The sequence below is a fragment of the Saccoglossus kowalevskii genome, chromosome 22, assembly GCF_978046115.1.
Source record: "Saccoglossus kowalevskii chromosome 22, keSacKowa6.1, whole genome shotgun sequence".
Classification (NCBI taxonomy): domain Eukaryota; kingdom Metazoa; phylum Hemichordata; class Enteropneusta; family Harrimaniidae; genus Saccoglossus; species Saccoglossus kowalevskii.
Genome location: NC_140662.1, coordinates 24,303,164 through 24,324,367, shown reverse-complemented (window position 1 = coordinate 24,324,367; position 21,204 = coordinate 24,303,164). Strand labels below are relative to the sequence as shown.

Below are 21,204 nucleotides of genomic sequence, written 5' to 3'. Positions count from 1 at the left end.
CACACGCATGCTATGGGTATTAGGATATTGTTGGTGCAGTCCGCAATATGTGTACATTTCCATATTTACTGCATTTATTAGGTAGTTTACGTTCACTAAACTGACTACCATTCTGCCGTTCATCGTTCTCAGTATGTATGCTCTTCATTTGTACAGATAATATTTAGCTTTATAGTGTGTCATCATGTCGTATACTAACTACGCATGTAATGTAATAGATTAATGTTGTCCTATGTCGTCAATAGTCTGAAGTTTCTACTCATATTCACATAAACACTAACAATGTTAGTATTATCAATAGTCTTTTTCGACACACACTGACATAAATTAGTATTATAATTGCATGGTCACGTTATTTTCTTGACATTATTAGTCTGGATTTTCGTTGTATCGCACTATGTTAAACACATACACGCATTAGCTATGCCAACAACATAATATCACGCCCGTATATATACCATACCATAAGTCGTCTTATGTATCAGCATATTACACGCTACTGACGCCACCAGAAATTACCACAGATTTATCGAACATAGCACACATGTACATTAACCAGAAATCTACATCCTACAATTCTTCACAAATACTATTTAGATGTATAGCTATATATTTCTTTATATATACCAATAGTAAATGTGTCAATTACAATAATTTTATATAAGCAATACCAACACAAGTCCACAATTTACACTTGTAATCATCTGATCTCTGAAATGGATCTTTTGATCGTAACGATTATTGCTAACCTGTTTCTTCATAATATGACCATAGTGTTGCTGATATAGTTGTAAAAAACAGTTGTACACACGCAACAAAGCATAAGCTAATTAATGAAGCCTCTGTGTTGATTTGTTACTCCAACGATCAAATCAATAATGTCTAACAATGTGTACTTAAGTCGTGGATTTCCCCCAATGACTATGGTAATCATAAAGATTGAGTCAATAGTGTATGGGCGCATGTAGTTAAAACGTGGCCCTATATTCAATACTTGTTATTACTGATTGCCTTTTTTGTTTTGCATTTGACAATCTTGCTATTTTGTCTACGACCTCTTAAAAATCCAGATGGCGTCGAACCTGACTTAATTCTTGTTTTAACATTGACTATAGAATTAAAATGAGTGTTATTAGAGTCAAAGACATAAATTCACAATTCAGATTAAATAAGTAAATCATATTGGGTAAAAATGAATGCTGTATAAAACTAATTACAAATGCGTATTTACCATTGACCTACAAATTACAAATGATTACCATGCACCTCCTATGCATACATTCAAGCAACCTTGACTTTTTTGCCTGCCTACTGTATTCTTCTATAAAGAAAATAATGATGTATTCATTTAAAAATTATATTTGACCCATATCTAATTTGCATATTTATACCAAAAATTAGCGTGGAAATAGCCAATATTACAACGTGGGCTACATACGTTTTGATCGCATCTCGAGTTAATTTCTATGTTATACATCATTTTTCATACTCGCGTATTGATACTACAACTCAACATATCATTATATTAGGTCAAACAAAAGTGTTTTTATTTTGATCAAATATTTTGTGGCTAATCACCATTACGGCATTATTATTATAAATAATATGATGTATTCCGGTTATTAATGTTCTGGTTACAAGCAAAAGGCACAAATCCACTTCCATGTATCTTACTAAGTTGTGTGCACGTGAATGCTTACAGGCGAGCGAGGCGCATTGTTGTAATTATGATTTCAAATCTTATTGCATGCAATTTTACTTACAACATATAATAGGCGTGGCAGGTGAAAATGACTATCAATTACTAGTATAATAATATAAGTATTTAGTTTTTATCCACTCTAGCATTCAGTAGAACAGTTTTCACTGATCATAATTTATGTTATAATGTTATTTGTAATCTCTTATGCCAATCCACTGGTATTTAATGTCAATGTCATTGAAATGCACACTACGATATTGTGAGTTAATTAATATTAGTATCAAAGACAATTACAATATTGTTTTACCATATTTTGTAAATTAAGTATGGCCATCCCAACTGTTTCAATTATAACTTTATTTTTTTCATTATTACTAATGATTTTCAGTCATACTAAGATCCATATAACATCGTTTCTATAACAAGATATACCCTCAAATCCCACGATCAATGCCCAGTAGAAAATAGTTCAAAAAAAGAACATTAACATAATTAACATAAACGTCTCATTACAAAGTTGTTAGAGGTTGCTGATCTCTCTGTCATTTTATTTTATCCACAGATGTGTTATTATGGTTACCAGACAACATAAACGATATCTATTTATTCTCGGGGTTTGTATTCTGCTTTTGTTTACTGAAACATTCTTGCATGTATCAAGACGAACGAAGAGATATAGTACACGCCTAGATGAAAACAGTCACACCGACGAAGACAAAGACAAACTCATTCATCTTATTGTAAACAAGTACCCATGGTTGAACAAAACCAATGTCATTCCAAATTATTACACAGTTGGAACACTTAACCAACAACTTCAAGGAGGAAATCCAATAGCGTTTCTTCACAATCACAAATCTGCGGGAAAGACTATGAAACACTGTGTTATACATGTGGTAACCAGTTCTGCACTCTATAACATGACAATAGTCAAATCTAATAATTTCATATCTGTCTACAAACAGTTGCAGTCTCCAAATATGATTTCAGATTATCAGATTTACATAGGTGGTTATTCTTTTGGAATATGCAGTCGTTTAACACAGCCATGTTCCTACTTCACAATACTGAGAGACCCTTATGAACGTATGGTGTCGCATTATATATATTGTAAGGAACGCCCTGTTGTTGATCACATATGTAAACCACTCGGATCATATAACCTAACTGTCAATGAATGGGCGCTTAGCATTGGAAGTCATTTCATGGAACAACTTTTTAATGACGCTGAACTGTGTTCTGAAACAAAATATGGTGATCCTCCACGGGAAAAAATGTGTTGGACAAAACTAAAAGGCCTTTACAAGAAATTGCTAACCGAGACAGAACAAGATCTTTTGTTGGAATATGCTGTGAATAATTTACATAACTGGTTCACCGTCATTGGTTTGTCGAATGAAATGGACATGACATATGCTTTATTGGAACGGGCATATGGTTTACCATTCCGGACATGCAATGAGACAGATTATAGCATAATCCAAAACAACATAGCACTGTCTCAAGACAAAATAGAGAGATATAATTTAAGAAGAAAACTGGTAGATGATCCAAAAGTACAACATGTCCTTCGTCACGATGTTACACTGTATAAAAGGGCTGTTGAGATTTTTAATGACCAGGTTGAAGCGCTTCAAAAAAAAAATAACACATTTTAAACAATGTGATCTTTATAGATAAAAAAAAATTATAATTTTAAAGACATTGCCTTCGATGAACTAACAATTATAAATATAGCAGCAAATTACCAATTAAAGATTTTTAAGGATAAAAGCAGGAACATTAAAGGTGACACAAATTAGATATTCTGATTGAACAGAGCTTTTATGACTTCATCTCTTTTTCAAAGTCTATATTATAGAATTAGTTACATATGTGTTTCTGCAATAGTCTTGAGGTATTATAGTTATGCTTATAGTTATGTTATCTACCTATCTTTTTAATGCTATCATAATAGCATTGATTTCATGGATATATATGCAAAAGTACATCAGATAGTATAGTTACCTCTATGATGTCACATTTATTATATTTGTCAAATCTTTTGCCAGTTGACATTATGAAACTAGTTGCAGGTTTATATCTGCAACAGCGTTTGAGATATTACAGATATGGATATTAATGAGGTCAAATTATTATCATCTGATATATTAGTCATATCTCTTGTCAAATGCCATCAATATGATACTGGTTGCATGTTCCTATCAGCAGCAATGGTTGAGATATTGCAATCATGCATATTAATGAGGTCATATGACCATAAATGGCCTGTTGATGTATTGTGATATCTGTTGTCCAATCTCAATGTATTATACATGTTTTTTAGTGTATTTCATAGTTTGGAATTGTGCTGTTTAGTTTTGTTTTTTTGAGAATTTACCATTAAGCTAGGGAGGCACCCCATACGTTTTCTATAAAGGGGTCATCAAACTTGAATTTGTGGTCATTCATTACCATAATTCTAGTAGTCGGCAGGTGTGTTATAGTTCTGGTGTGACCACGTGGTGTGTAGTACAATTGTGTGCCATTTCACCGCATGCATTTCAACACTGTCATCGATGCTGAAGGTTTGTTATGTCGTTCTTCACTCAGCAATCACTTGAAGTGCGTGTTCGTCGACTGACTACATCAGCCCTACAGCCAAAGAAATCGCAAGGTGCATGAACATCGCCGACTAATTAGCTCAACCCCGTGGCTAGATAACTGCAGGCGTGAACCTCTTCGTCTCAAGTACGTGATTCTACGCCATCGTTCGAGTGTTATGTCATGAAATTGTTTTTGCGTATCTGTTGACCGACTTAATTAACTGATTATTATCGAATTGCTGTGTTATGTCTGTCATCGTTTAGGCCTATTTGAAGTTTTGGACGGAACTTGGCTCAGTGATTTGGAACTAATTACCAGATAACCGCCGCTATTCTGACTAAGATTCTGACAGTTGGTATCCATAGTTATTAATGTAGTGAACGATTAATCAAAAGATATGACGTATTCAGTACTTAGTGTGATTGGCTTTATGATTGAAGGTTATGCCCTAGAATCTTTTTACTGCTTTGTAATTGGTTAGAGTTTTGAAAATGAATAAAGAGAGTTTGAGTTGGTCTTGGGGAGCACAGCACGATAGACGCAGTCGAGGGCAGTCTTGGAGAGCCTTGGGGCGAGTGTTGACGCAGTCTAAAAGTGTCTTGGGTCAGCCTTGCGATAGTCTTGGGGATTTTTCCTCGGGACGCTGTGTCTGATAGAGTGTTCGATTGACCGACTAAGACGAGAGCTGAAACGTATTTCGTTGTGTGTGTCTTATTTGACTGTAAAGCTTCAGCGACTTTCCCGATCCCGCACCTCAAGGGGACGAGATATAGAGACGAGACGAGTTTCCCCCCTGACAGTGTGGCCAACCCCGTGGAGGGAGAAGTTTACCCCCGTGATACGTGGTGGAGAACCCGAGAGTAGGAGAATTTTCTCCTGATACGTTTTGGATGAACCTGGGCAGGTGTTTAACACACATTGACATCCTGTGAAGAAAAGTGAAATGACGAAGAGGTGTCTTTCTTGTGAACCGAACTAACTGGCTCGATGGCAGAGACGAAACCGCGCTTGACGACTAACACCGTTAACAGTATGGCACCGATGAACGACGCTGAAGAGATGAAGATTTCAGAACCCCTTATGAAGGACGAGTACCGGATAGGACTGAATAATTAAGAATTGAGCGACATTAAAGACAAGAAAATGACAAAGAACGACCCGGAATAACGCGACAAGAGAAGAGACGCTTATAGACTTTGACTTTAGCTTTTTGCTTAGAGAACTGCTCGCTGGACACTGTAACTGACACTGTAACTCAAGACGTTGAACTCTTTTCCACAATCACAACACTATTGCTTAGTAATGTAATGTATTGCTTGCTTTTCCTATCTTTTTTCTTACCGTTTTTTTTGTGGTATTGAATTGTATGTGTGTAAGCGCCCAGATCTTTGTTTCGAAGTGATATTTGGTGACGTGCGAGCCCGGCCCCCCCACTCAGGATCCATAGGGGGCCGCATGCGCGTTCCCATTTTCTCGGGAAAGGGGGTACTTTTTGACGATCTGTCTCGGGAACATTTTCCTGAGAAAATCGTAGAAAAGGGGGTATTTTTTGCTTGTTTTCCCGAGATTCTCAAAATAGGGGGTGTATTTCAAAACACTTACCGAGATATACAAAAAGGGGGGGTTTAAAAGGAGTTCTAGACTGAAAAGTTCCCTAGATAGGGGGTGAAATTCATCGGAAAAGCCCGTGAAAGGGGGGGGGGGTTAAATTTTCTTCTTTTGCCTAGATAAGGGGGTCAAAAAAAATGAGGGAACAAACATAGGCCCCCCCTTAAATATAGGGAGTAGGGGGGCCGGGCGTGCGAGGTCCTTTATAACGATTTAAGCGCACCTCAGTGGACAAGTATTTGCAACAGTGTTATGAGTTTTGTGAAGTTTTATGGTGTTTTAATGAGTTTATGAGTACGGAATATGATGGGAGGAATGATGCCCCCACGAGTTTTTAAGAGTTTTGAGATTTGTCGAGTACAGAGATATCAACGTTTTAAGAGTTGTTGTTGTTTACGTGTTTCCGGGATACTTCTGACGCTTTTTGAGTTGAGAGCACTTTGTAACGTTTTTTTTATATCTTTTTGAGATAGGAGTATGGTGCGCTTATATACGTATTGTTTGATATCGCAAGATTTTGTTCATGATTGACAGGATTATATGTAACTTAGTAGTTTCTATCGTTTTGCCTTTTTCCGTCTTTTTGCCAGAGGAGTAATGTGTTATGAAAGCGACATTGTCTTTGCATTCTGTTACCACGCCGTATGACTTTTGTTTAGATTAACGACTTGTGAGTTCAGTTGAAGTTTATAAGCGTATATGACAGGAGTTTGATTAATAGCTTTTTATTCATTGTTTATTAGTTACCGCACAGTCCCTCTATAGATAGAGGGACTGTGGTTACCGCTTTGCAATGCTTTAACCGAGAGACGCATCCCTGGTAATCACGTGATCATGCTGTCGACTGCAGCGATTGGCTGATCGCTTGGTTACACCGCCACGCCTTAGTTTTTGACCTTTTGATATAGAGTTTGTAACCTTAGTAACGGAGACAGTGCAGCGAAGGGTTACCTCAGCGAACCGTTTTGAGAAAAGTGAGTCGTTTGGTAGCCTTTCCCTTGTGTTTGATTTATAACCGTTGATATTTGTGACTTTATAACCATTGTATTTAGACTTTATAATCATTGTACTTAATTAGTGTGTTTTACTCTTTTGATTTATACCTTTTCTTAGTATTGCATTTAACCCTATGACGATGAGTGGCTGATGGTATCTTTGATTTATGAACGTGTTATGCCAGGAGGCACAATCTCAGTTTGGGTGAAGGGATGTGTCATGAATTTGTTTTTGCGTATCTGTTGACCGACTTAATTAACTGATTATTAGCGAATTGCTGTGTTATGTCTGTCATCGTTTAGGCCTATTTGAAGTTTTGGACGGAACTTGGCTCAGTGATTTGGAACTAATTACCAGATAACCGCCGCTATTCTGACTAAGATTCTGACAGTTGGTATCCATAGTTATTAATGTAGTGAACGATTAATCAAAAGATATGACGTATTCAGTACTTAGTGTGATTGGCTTTATGATTGAAGGTTACGCTCTAGAATCTTTTTACTGCTTTGTAATTGGTTAGAGTTTTGAAAATGAATAAAGAGAGATTGAGTTGGTCTTGAAGAGTACTCCACGATAGACGCAGTCAGAGTCTACGTCCAGTCCTGGAGAGCCTTGGGGCGAGTGTTGACGCAGTCTAAGAGAGTCTTGGGTCAGCCTTGCGATAGTCTTGGGGATTTTTCCCCAGGGCGCTGTGTCTTATAGAGTGCTCGATTGACCGACTAAGACGAGAGCTGAAACGTATTTCGTTGTGTGTGTCTTATTTGACTGTAAAGTATAAGTGACTTTCCCGATCCCCGTACCTCAAGGGGACGCGATAGAGAGACGAGACGAGATTCCCCCCTGACACGTGTGGAGACCCCGGAGAGAAGAATTTTCCCCCTGATAGTTATTGTACATTGTTATTTTACTGTGGCCATTATTGTTGATAATTTGTTTAAGGGCAATCATTCCGAATATTATTGAGGGTCGGCAAGATGTATTTTCGTAAGCTGTAATCATTTGTTTTTATTTTTGTAATAATGTGATTTCAATAAATAAAAAACGTAAATTCATAGACATGGGCAAGGTGTAAAATGTAATCAGCTATTTTTCGTAAGCATATAAAGCATTTTTCACATTACAAATGTTGCAATTCGTATGCAATTTCTAATTTTGATTCTTAAACACAAATTATAAAATATATTATAAAAATATAATAATTAGGAATTTCCTTTATCTATAAAGTGTGAAATCCCCCTTTTTTACTGTAAATTAAACTGTCATTATATTTCCTGTTAAAAAGTAAAATGCCTTTAGTAACCCCCCTCCCTCCATTATAGCTATCGAGTTTGGACGTTGATGCGATACGATTGTGTTAGCGTATTGGGCCACAATAGAGTGTAATAATTTATGTCGTGATTAAATGTGCTTTGGTGATGTGTCTCTGAAGCCACTGTTAAATTAACCGAATTGGAGTTTGTCGTTGTAAAACCCAGCCGTAGTCTGGTGTTATATAAAACAAATCCATGCCTTTATGATACTCGCTGTAACATTAACATTTAACCGTGGGAATACATTTGTTTATGGACATTTATAACTTGTAAATACCGACCATCAACTTTCATTTAAATTCAAATATTTAATGGTGATAGCCTAATCGGAGCTCAGTATTATCTACACCCATACATGACATGGCAAATACAACCACTCACTTATTCAATATTGGATAATGTTGAACTGTCTTATTAATATTAATGGAAATTAAAGATGATTATTTTCCTGGCTTGGTCAATTTGATTAATAATGCCCATTTTGATTAAAACCATTTCTGCCTTTCACTGTACACCGATTATAAAGATTTGCCGTTAACGAATTTCTCGTTATTTTGTACGTATTTTCTGTCAAAAAATTAAGTAAGCACTAGTAATCTGCTTTTATTTAATAAAATTTATTCTATTTCAGGTAATTATTTTGTTGACAATTTGAAAAAAGGGTGACCTGAATGTTATTATATTGTGTAAAGCCTCATGATGATTTTGCCGGTCCGTCCGGTCAATCAGCGCAAAATAAAGACCGCCATCTGTTGCTAAAATAGTTTTGAAGAACATAATGTTGTCAGTTAGGGGTTGACTAGTCCGAGGGAATAAAACAATCTGCACAGATAATATTTTGAAATGTGTATATATACTGAAGAGTTACAAAAACAAAATATATTTATAAATTCAAATCCCACAAAAATACTCGGAAGAAAAAACAAACAATTTATTTTCACGGAATCATCCCTTCAGCGAAAATAGCAAAAATAAATTCCAAGCGAAAATAAAGTATTCTACAGTATATGCTAAACAGATATAAATTTCTATCCATAGTTATAATGGCCAACGTGTGAATAAAACACGATTTCTAAGTTAGAGTTGGAAACTGGCAGCAGCAAAAAAATCTGTGAATCATGAATCTACTTTGAGCGAGCAGCGTCCTCAAAGTTTACCTTTGTTACACGGTCAGAGGTCATACGATGCAATGACGAGGCCAGACTGATTCGCTTTTAGTGTAGTGTTGAGTAACAAATTGTGTATGACGTCTGTATGTGGAGATTGCCCACTAAATTTATCCTGGAATGGTTCTAAATAGCGTACTATTTTATTTATTCAGCTAGTTCGATATTTGTCTTCACAGATAGCTACGATATGGCAGTTTCCGTGTCCCTTGCACAGGCGGGCTGTGTGTCGTCTGCAAGTTTCGAATCCTCGCAGTCTGCTGTGAACAATGTTGTCGAATCCTTGGAAAACTTACGTCAGAAATTGTTACAGGAATGGAGATTTAGTTATGCAATGAAACCAAAGGTTGAGGATGTGAGTGTCGTTACTATGAACTATATTGAAAGGTAAATATATCTCGTACAGGGTTTTCATTTCACAAAAAGTTGCGAACATCATCGACTGTGTCCAAGTTGATTGTTCAGATCGCTACTCTACTTTAAGGCAGAAGCCTACATGATACCAAATATCCAGAATTTATTCATTTCAAAAAATTGATCTTTTTGGCAATACAAGGATATTGACTTGAAAATGTTGGGGACACCAACTTAATTTTCGAGAAAATTGTGGTTGTATTTTAGTGGATAGTGGCCATTTTGACAGTATTATAACGCTTTTACCATAGGTTCCTATGAAAGAGATATTAAGTCATATCTCAAATTGTAGCCAGGTGGTATAGGCTGAAAAAATCATATATTGGTAATGATGGAGTACATAGATTAATTAAAATATCTGGGTTTCAAAAAATATCCAAAAATGCAATTTTTCGTTAACATTGTGCTCTATGGCATTGTTCTAAAAATAAATATTTTTGGAAAATAGGACAAATTTCTCAAAATATGTCAATGTAACACACAAACGAATGCCATTCCATGGTACCATGGGACAATAGCTTCATGATTTTACATAATAAACCAATGAACATTGTCATGTGATTTATGACCAACTTTCTCAAAAATTATGAGTAGGCTTCTACCATAAACACATTATAAGTAAATAGTTCTTTTTGTACCCGCTCCTTCTAAGGATACCTATAGTTATCTAGAGGGGGCATGTACAATTGAATCAGGGGTGACGGTTTTAGTTGTGCTTAGAGGAAGTACAAAAGGAAGTTTTTCGGAAAATAATACTGATTGACTGATTGCTAAAAAAAAAATGTGAAATATTAAAAGTAGATATCTATAAACATGATCATTCCACACATCTTATTTTGAGAGTACTAAAGGTTCTTATCCCTAAGGCAAACCACAGAAGGGCTGTCATCAAACATTTTACAAATCTCAAATTTAGTTAACCTATGCTTAAAAATAATACGTGTTACAAAGGCTACATATGGCTCTAATGAAAAATTGGAGAATTTTGAAATGTTATAAATTATCCATGGAATAATGTCTATTCCATGTATGAGATTCATCATGTTTTCTTGAAAATACCACCCTCCTTTTTTCTCTGTGAAAACTTTAAATATGAATGAATTGCATGTACATGTATATGAATCATCACATAATATCTGAATGTCTTTTCTATGCTTTAATGGAGCGAACCTTTAAAAAGATACTGTAATGCATGCATTATTCCAAATTTGATTCTTTAATATGCAAATAACAAAAATAAAACACAAACTATTATAGTTTTTTTTACAATCATCTTATTGTTTTTCATATTTCAGAGAAGAGGTTCTTAGACGCTTAGAGTATGTTGTTGATAATATTTTAACGTCATTATCAAAAGACGAATCTCCAAGTATTGTGTACAACAGTCGAAGTACTTGGCAGAATATAAGGTACAAATTGGGGAGGAAATTAGAATAGCAATTTTATTGTTATTAAAGTGTTAATCACTATAGAATAGTCGTTTCACTTTTATCCAGTGGCAGCCATTTTGTTTCATGGTTTTACATATCTGAAGTCATTTCTCAAACATGCTTTGATCGATTTGGTTCAAACTTGGTCAATGTACTTGATCAAAAAGAAGCATATGAATGCAGATATTTCATTTGTCATATATTTGAGTACAAGAACAGAGGGACATTTTGAATGGCTTGTTCCACACAAAAATTTGCTCAGTTTTTAGCAGAAGAGAATTAACAGAATTTCATTTTATTGGCTTAACATATTGATTCCTTTTCAAATGTGGAAAACATGTGCAGACAATGAAAATGTTTTAAACCACTACTTTTTGCTGCTTTTAGGTGTCTCCTTGTGTTTCTAGTATTACACCTGACCTGACCCTGACCTATGTGTCTTTTTTATAGTAAAACTGGAAACTAACCATCTGTTTTTAGATGCATTATATATATGAATATTTTTTTCAAACTAAAATGGCAACCTGAACATCATGCATTATGAACATTTTATTTGAAAAATAGCAGTCATAATGATGTAATGCAAAATAATATTGTAGGTTCACAGAGTCTGCAGGTTTGCAAATGATACCAAACACTCATGCAACAGAAGTCAGATTTGATTCTCTGAACTCAGTTAACAAGTTTGGTAAGTGGATTGTGTAAGTTAGCCTATGTCTCTTTGTGGTAACTTCATTATATATAAAAAAACAAAAACCATTGACAATGATATTACATGTCAGAAGGTAACCATGAATTTTTACATAAAAAGGAAGTTTATTTGAAAAGTTCAAGGTGGTTCACGTTTGAACTTAATGGCAAAGTATGTAGAATCACTGAAACTTAGACAAACAGAAAAGACAATGAAAATGTATTCTACTCTTTATCATAACCCTATGAATCTTTATCCACCCTATGAATTTATACTAGAATAATCAGGGGGGGTATTGGCATGAGAGGGTGCCATCCATTCTGGATAGAACATTTCAAAGTCAGTTGTACGCAGGCTATCATTGAAGCAACAACATTCCTTTTACAAATAGATGAAATCAATTTAGCAATTTCTTTACAAAATTGACAAAACTTAGAAACATTGCATAGAAATACACAGGCCCTAAAATTATGCCTATTGAAAAACAAGTCAACCGACAACCAGTTTGGCGCTACTAGTTTTTATTGCTTCAAAATTGTTCCATTTCAACTGCGCATGTACACACAGTGATTTCTTGAAATGTATACTAATTAGGTAACTTGTCACTGGTAAAAGTTATTGAAAACATTATGGGCAATTTTGAGCAATAATACTAGTGAAATATCAATGTTCCTCTGCATGCTTCATGAATTTTGTAACTCACTATGATTCCATTAAAGGATAAACCTGTGGTTACTTTCAATAGTTTGCTGGACTCAATCACAAAAAAGATTTACATCAGTTTTTCCATTATTTTTTCAGCTTGTAACGATATATTTAGTCAATTTAGAACTACTATGTTGGCTATCAGAAATGATTTTGGCACAATTTTACTGAAGAGATGAGATTTTATTGCTCATGAATTTTCATGTATGCAAATGAGATGATTATTTCAACCAATCATGTCATCCAACTCCCCCCCCCCCCTGTGAATAATATTTTTAATTTTGTTTTTCAGCTACTACACTACAAGTGATGGCAATGTGTTATAAACTAGTTCAGTCAAACACTTTTTCAACAAAAAGGTAAATGTAAACAGCTATTACAGTTGTTTTATTGACTCTAATATTTCAGCAGATAATAAAACTTTAGTCTTGTTCACATGTGTCCCAGCTTGAGGTTAAACATGGAACTCTGTGTCATGGAACCCATACCCTTTTACTCTGAGCTAAACCATGGAGATACCTCAATGGCTAAACTAACCATTTTAATCTCTTCACACGTCTTTTTCAACAGTTTGTTAAAATAAACTCTGGGGTGAACTCCACGTTTTGCTACAAATGTAAACACCTTAATAACTGGTTATTTATTAATTAATTTAATTAATTTCAGAGATGTTTATTATAGTGACTGTCAACTATATGGTAGTCAGTCTGTTGTAGATGGAATTATTGATAACATATCTTGCATGATTAAAGTACCCAGAGAAGCATTACATGTGGTATGTATTGGCATGCATGACACTTTAATACTGGTATAATTACACCAACAATATTCAATTTACTTAATCATTTCATGCAGTAATAACAATCACATTTTACTGTAATGAAATTAAAATATTGTTATCAAGAATAATTGTTGCCTATACCCACATCATTAATACCACTATGAGTTTACTGTAAAACAATTCTTATCTAGTTAATTTGGCTATTCTTTATATGCAGCTTAAGAACCAATATTCACACAATTTGTTTGTGAACACTTCAGATATGCTGATTTATGATTTTATTGAATTTGCTAAAATATGGCTTATAAAAAATGTTTTACAGTATGGTTGTCTTGTTTGTAGTTATTAGTTTAGTTTAATTTAGTTTAGTTATTTCAGTTTAGCTAGTTTAGTTTATTCAAAATGATCACCGAAAAAACAAAACAATAAGTACAGTAAGTTCATACTGAGAATAGCTTGTGTAAGTGGCATAGCAACCTAATTTCAGTAGGTGCTCAAAAATCTTAGTTTAGCTGTAATTTACTTTTTAAAGGCTTAGAAGTTAGTAACAATTTAATTCATGCATTCTAGTGATTTCTCACAGTGACTTTGAAAAATTGGAGCAAGATTTCTATAGTGTCGCTATGTTTATCTACAGCTAGCAACAAGTAAAGGCTGGATTGCTGGAGCTATACAGTTCAAAGATTGTGATGCTGGTCATATTATTGACTGTAGTAAAACGCAAACTGTAAGTAGACTTGCTAGCTTTCTGCTGTGAGTAGAGTAGATGAATTTAACGAAAAACACATACAATGTATTCTGTAGGGTTTGTGCACATGAACATATATTAAGTGATATTTCACTTTAACCCTTTGAGAAAATGTTAACAATTTATGTTTTTTTTATCTAAAACTAGAAGCAATATGCCACATTTTGTCAGTTTGGTACAAAATTGAAATGGAATTCAGTGAATATTACAGAAAATGTAAAAAAATTTGAGCAGGAAAAAGATTTGGAACTCAAAGTGTTGATAATATCTTGATAATACTACTTGATGGTCATTCATTCATTCATTCACTGACCAGCTGTCGCTGACGCACATTCACTCACTGACACTTTCTGTTAACAATGTCTTTTATTTCTGCAGGGGATAGCCATTCCTGCTAATATAAATGCTGTATCTGGTATCCTTTTTAAATTTCTACAAAATAACAAATGTTGAAATGTCCAACATGGTTCATATAGGACATCAACCTTTCAATGAAACACTGGTTGAGATGCATTATGAAAATATGTCTCAAATACATCAAAAATTACTACTTAATAATGAAATTGAATCTCCACTGAGTCAGAATTTGGATAGTTTGGTATATTAATGTTCAACAGACATCAGCAATAAACCAAAATGTAAAAATCTATATTTGAAAGGAACCCAACCTTTGTACAGTTCTATTCTTTCTATACATATTTTGTGTCAGAAATTGCTTCCTCTGCTAAGATGGTATTAATTGTAGAAAAAGATGCCATCTTTCAGAAACTTCTTGATGACAAGATATTTGAAAAGCTTCCACCATGCATTCTTATAACTGTAAGTAATATACTACTACAAAATAGTTGTGTAACAAATGTAAACAAGTTTTTAGGGGACCCCAGCAGTAATATTAAATTGCTTGATAAAAAGTATCAGTCGGTGCCAAATAATTACCTTCTTTGAATAAAATATTTGCTAGTTTTTGTTTTTTAGCAGTAAAAAAACAAATATATATATACATGTAGCCAAATTTTTACCTTTTGTGTTGTAGGAATGGATATTAATAAAATTATTGAAAATCATTCTTTAAATATTCAGGGCTTTTTTCATATATAAACAAATATATATATATAGCCAAACAGTGCTTTCCAATTATTTGGGTTCCCAACATTTTCATTTTATCATGTACACTTGAAAAAAAACAAAAACATTCTGCTTTATGTAATCTTTGTATATTCATAATATTGTGGTGTCAGTAAAAGTATTATTAGTGTCATAGTTTGACTACATTCAAAGTAGTATTAGCTCCAGCTGTTCTGACAACAACGAAAGTTGCACAAAATTTGTCATATTTTTTTTTTTAATTTACTGGTATGAGAAATATGTTATAGTATGCGTTTGTTTATTAACAGGGAAGAGGATTTCCAGATGTTGGTACACGAAAAATGATTAAAAAATTATGGAATTGTTTACTTATACCTATCTTGGCTTTAGTAGATGCGGATCCACATGGTAAGTATATATAACAGTGCGTTGAAATAAACCTGTTTCAGAGTAACATTGTGTTAGCTCTATTTGGAATGTTTGATTTTAGTGAGTGTATTCGAAGTGCATTAACTTGATACCATCATGTTGACAAGGTATTTATGTAAGCATATTGTCTGTTCTAATCTAATGATTGATATTTGAAGATGTTTTCTCTCCTATTTCAGGGATGGAAATACTATTCGTTTATAAATATGGATCCAGGGTAGGCTTGTTACAACTGGTATTACCAACTGATCTGCAGAAGGCTATTTTTTTATTTGAATTAAACCACAGTAATACAACTAAAATGACTGATAACAAACAGTAGCTACATACATTATGTCACATGACAATCAGAAGTTCTATATATGGTCATTATGTCTCGTGATGAAATCAGTAGCCCTGTATACAGACATTGTCATGTGGTGACAGTCGGCAGTTTCATATATGGTCTTTATTAAAGTCTATTAAATCGGCAGTTTTATATATAGCTATTATGACGCATGGTGACTGTCGACAGCATCATATATGGTCATATCTCTTGGTGACAGTTCGCATTTCCATATATGGTCATTATGTCACATGGTGAAAGTTCCATATATGGTCATGTCATGTGATGAAATCTGCAGTTCCATACATGGTCATTGTCTTATGATTAAATCAGTATCCCCCTTATATGGCCATTCAATGTGGTGACAGTTGACAGTTCCATATATGGTCATTATGTCTCCTGATGAAATCAGTAGTTCCATTTATGACTATTATTTCACCTGATATCAATCAGTAGCCCCATTTACAGACATATCATCTACTGACATTCAGCAGTTCCATATATGGTCTTTATAAGTCATATTAAATGTATTTCATATATAGCTATTATGTCATGTGGTGACAGTTCCATATATGGTCATTATGTCATGTGATGAAATCTGCAGTTCCATATATGGTCATTACGACAGTATATAATCAGTATTTCAATGTATGGCCAGTGTCAGTAATCAGCAGTTCCATATATGGTCATTACGACAGTATATAATCAGTATTTCAATGTATGGCCAGTATCAGTAATCAGCAGTTCCATATATGGTCATTACGACAGTATATAATCAGTATTTCAATGTATGGCCAGTGTCAGTAATCAGCAGTTCCATATATGGTCATTACGACAGTATATAATCAGTATTTCAATGTATGGCCAGTGTCAGTAATCAGCAGTTCTCATAAATGGTTAGTAGTTGTAATAATTGCTAATAATTACTTTATTGCTGGGTTAATTCATGCTTCTGTCTCATTTCAGGGTTTGTCTTTCGACAATGAACAGATGGCAGTTCCTGTTATCAAATGGTTAGGTGTCTTACCATCTGATATTGATAAATTACATCTACCTAGAGACAGTCTAATTCCACTGAGTAAACCTGATTTAGAAAAAGCAAGAGATTTAATGAAGCGACCTTACTATATGTCTCAACCAATGTTCATGACTGAGGTGTGTCTTATTGATACTTCATACAAGTTCTAGATTGAGATATTTACATAAATTATGTACTACTACAATGTAATACTAACAATATTACCCCCGGTACTAACATTTTAATCCTTTGGACACCATAATTCTTTTTTTTTGCCAGGATTTTGCATATACGTTTTATATAAATTCTTTGTTAATTTGTACCAAATGGACATACCGGCCGGTATAATTTATCCTTGGATACAGATCATGATTAAAACGTTTGTAACAGCAGTTGTCAAAAGTTAGGCATTCAAAAAATTACAGCAATATGGGGATGGGATGATAACAAAAATTTTGGTAGGCAGTATTTTTTTTTTCATCTTCAAATATACTTGACACAAAGAATAAATGACATCACTATTGGAAAATTGACTGTCAAAAATGTTCTGATGTTGATTTTTTGATATTAATGAGGATCAAACTTGTATACAAATGAGGGTAAAACCTATTTTTGTTTCTACTTTTTAGATGCAGATTTTATTATCTATGAATCGTAAAGCTGAGATTGAAGCATTGACGTCCATTTCAAGGAATTATTTGACAGATGTATATCTACCTACAAAAATAGCCAATCAGGAATGGATATAGTATTATGTACCACTTTACTCTAATATGGAAAATATGAAGAAAATATGTGACAGATGTTTATTTACGAACTTAAATGGCCAATCAGTAATGATTATATAGTACCATGCCCTAATATGGCAATGAGTACCAACTGAAATAGCCAATCAAGAATGGCTATATAGTACCATGGCCTAATATGGCAAAAAAATATGCGGCAGTTGTTTATTTACGAACTTAAATGGCCAATCAGGAATGATTATATAGTACCATGCCCTAATATGGCAACGAGTACCAACTGAAATAGCCAATCAAGAATGGCTATATAGTACCATGGCCTAATATGGCAAAGAAATATCCGGCAGTTGTTTATTTACGAACTTAAATGGCCAATCAGGAATGATTATATAGTACCATGCCCTAATATGGCAACGAGTACCAACTGAAATAGCCAATCAAGAATGGCTATATAGTACCATGGCCTAATATGGCAAAGAAATATGCGGCAGTTGTATAGGCCTTCACACATTTACATTTTGCACAGTGAATGTAACAGTCAAGGAAATATGTGACAGATGTATCTATCAATCCACAAAAATAGCCAATCAGGAACCAAGTACCACCATGCCCTAATATTGCAAGAAAATGCGGAAACTGGAGATCAAAGTTGAGAATGGTGTCCAAACTAATTTTGAAAAAATCATTTGCTCCTTTGAAATTCATTATTATATCATTTATGTGAGTTGATATCACACAGCATGAAAAAATCAATTGCATGGGCAGTAAATGATGACATCAATTGCATGGGCAGTTATTGATGACATCAATTGCATGGGCAGTAAATGACATCAATTGCATGGGCAGTAAATGACATCAATTGCATGGGCAGTAAATGACATCAATTGCATGGGCAGTGAATGATGACATCAATTGCATGGGCAGTGAATGATGACATCAATTGCATGGGCAGTGAATGACATCAATTGCATGGGCAGTTATTGATGACATCAATTGCATGGGCAGTAAATGACATCAATTGCATGGGCAGTAAATGACATCAATTGCATGGGCAGTGAATGATGACATCAATTGCATGGGCAGTGAATGACATCAATTGCATGGGCAGTAAATGACATCAATTGCATGGGCAGTAAATGACATCAATTGCATGGGCAGTGAATGATGACATCAATTGCATGGGCAGTTATTGATGACATCAATTGCATGGGCAGTTATTGATGACATCAATTGCATGGGCAGTTATTGATGACATCAATTGCATGGGCAGTAAATGACATCAATTGCATGGGCAGTTGATGACATCAATTGCATGGGCAGTAAATGACATCAATTGCATGGGCAGTAAATGACATCAATTGCATGGGCAGTTATTGATGACATCAATTGCATGGGCAGTAAATGACATCAATTGCATGGGCAGTGAATGACATCAATTGCATGGGCAGTAAATGACATCAATTGCATGGGCAGTGAATGACATCAATTGCATGGGCAGTGAATGACATCAATTGCATGGGCAGTGAATGATATCAATTGCATGGGCAGTAAATGACATCAATTGCATGGGCAGTTATTGATGACATCAATTGCATGGGCAGTAAATGACATCAATTGCATGGGCAGTAAATGACATCAATTGCATGGGCAGTTATTGATGACATCAATTGCATGGGCAGTAAATGACATCAATTGCATGGGCAGTAAATGACATCAATTGCATGGGCAGTGAATGACATCAATTGCATGGGCAGTGAATGACATCAATTGCATGGGCAGTGAATGACATCAATTGCATGGGCAGTAAATGACATCAATTGCATGGGCAGTGAATGACATCAATTGCATGGACAGTAAATGACATCAATTGCATGGGCAGTGAATGATATCAATTGCATGGGCAGTAAATGACATCAATTGCATGGACAGTAAATGACATCAATTGCATGGGCAGTGAATGACATCAATTGCATGGGCAGTGAATGACATCAATTGCATGGGCAGTGAATGACATCAATTGCATGAACAGTAAATGACATCAATTGCATGGGCAGTAAATGACATCAATTGCATGGGCAGTTGATGACATCAATTGCATGGGCAGTAAATGACATCAATTGCATGGGCAGTGAATGACATCAATTGCATGGGCAGTGAATGATGACATCAATTGCGTGGGCAGTTATTGATGACATCAATTGCATGGGCAGTAAATGACATCAATTGCATGGGCAGTGAATGACATCAATTGCATGGGCAGTGAATGACATCAATTGCATGGGCAGTGAATGACATCAATTGCATGGGCAGTGAATGACATCAATTGCATGGGCAGTAAATGACATCAATTGCATGGGCAGTGAATGACATCAATTGCATGGACAGTAAATGACATCAATTGCATGGGCAGTGAATGATATCAATTGCATGGGCAGTAAATGACATCAATTGCATGGACAGTAAATGACATCAATTGCATGGGCAGTGAATGACATCAATTGCATGGGCAGTAAATGACATCAATTGCATGGGCAGTGAATGACATCAATTGCATGGGCAGTGAATGACATCAATTGCATGGGCAGTGAATGACATCAATTGCATGGGCAGTTATTGATGACATCAATTGCATGGGCAGTTGATGACATCAATTGCATGGGCAGTAAATGACATCAATTGCATGGGCAGTGAATGACATCAATTGCATGGGCAGTAAATGACATCAATTGCATGGGCAGTTGATGACATCAATTGCATGGGCAGTAAATGACATCAATTGCATGGGCAGTTATTGATGACATCAATTGCATGGGCAGTTATTGATGACATCAATTGCATGGGCAGTAAATGACATCAATTGCATGGGCAGTGAATGATGACATCAATTGCATGGGCAGTTATTGATGACATCAATTGCATGGGCAGTTATTGATGACATCAATTGCATGGGCAGTTATTGATGACATCAATTGCATGGGCAGTTGATGACATCAATTGCATGGGCAGTAAATGACATCAATTGCATGGGCAGTAAATGACATCAATTGCATGGGCAGTTATTGATGACATCAATTGCATGGGCAGTAAATGACATCAATTGCATGGGCAGTAAATGACATCAATTGCATGGGCAGTGAATGACATCAATTGCATGGGCAGTGAATGACATCAATTGCATGGACAGTAAATGACATCAATTGCATGGGCAGTGAATGACATCAATTGCATGGGCAGTAAATGACATCAATTGCATGGGCAGTGAATGACATCAATTGCATGGGCAGTGAATGACATCAATTGCATGGGCAGTAAATGACATCAATTGCATGGGCAGTGAATGACATCAATTGCATGGACAGTAAATGACATCAATTGCATGGGCAGTGAATGACATCAATTGCATGGGCAGTAAATGACATCAATTGCATGGGCAGTGAATGACATCAATTGCATGGGCAGTGAATGA

At 35.1% G+C, this 21,204-nt stretch overlaps 1 protein-coding gene across 1 annotated transcript; it reads left to right on the top strand.

The window, feature by feature from the left end:
* Positions 1-9,558: 9,558 nt before the first annotated feature.
* LOC102810352 (meiotic recombination protein SPO11-like) lies at positions 9,559-17,818 on the top strand. The gene is made up of 12 exons (XM_006816099.2): positions 9,559-9,755; positions 11,078-11,191; positions 11,812-11,900; positions 12,901-12,967; positions 13,275-13,383; positions 14,027-14,116; positions 14,516-14,552; positions 14,847-14,956; positions 15,532-15,631; positions 15,832-15,869; positions 16,944-17,132; positions 17,625-17,818. Exons 1-12 carry the CDS (start codon positions 9,559-9,561, stop codon positions 17,742-17,744), a joined length of 1,260 nt encoding a protein of 419 aa, XP_006816162.1. The 3' UTR covers positions 17,745-17,818.
* The last annotated feature ends 3,386 nt before the right edge of the window (positions 17,819-21,204 follow it).

Excerpts from the sequence above, each read along its gene's own strand:
- LOC102810352 (XM_006816099.2), top strand. The coding sequence starts at position 9,559 with ATGGCAGTTTCCGTGTCCCTTGCACAGGCGGGCTGTGTGTCGTCTGCA. Across the intron at positions 9,756-11,077 it reads ACTATGAACTATATTGAAAG|AGAAGAGGTTCTTAGACGCT; the intron begins GTAAATATATCT and ends TTCATATTTCAG. Across the intron at positions 11,901-12,900 it reads GAACTCAGTTAACAAGTTTG|CTACTACACTACAAGTGATG; the intron begins GTAAGTGGATTG and ends TTTGTTTTTCAG.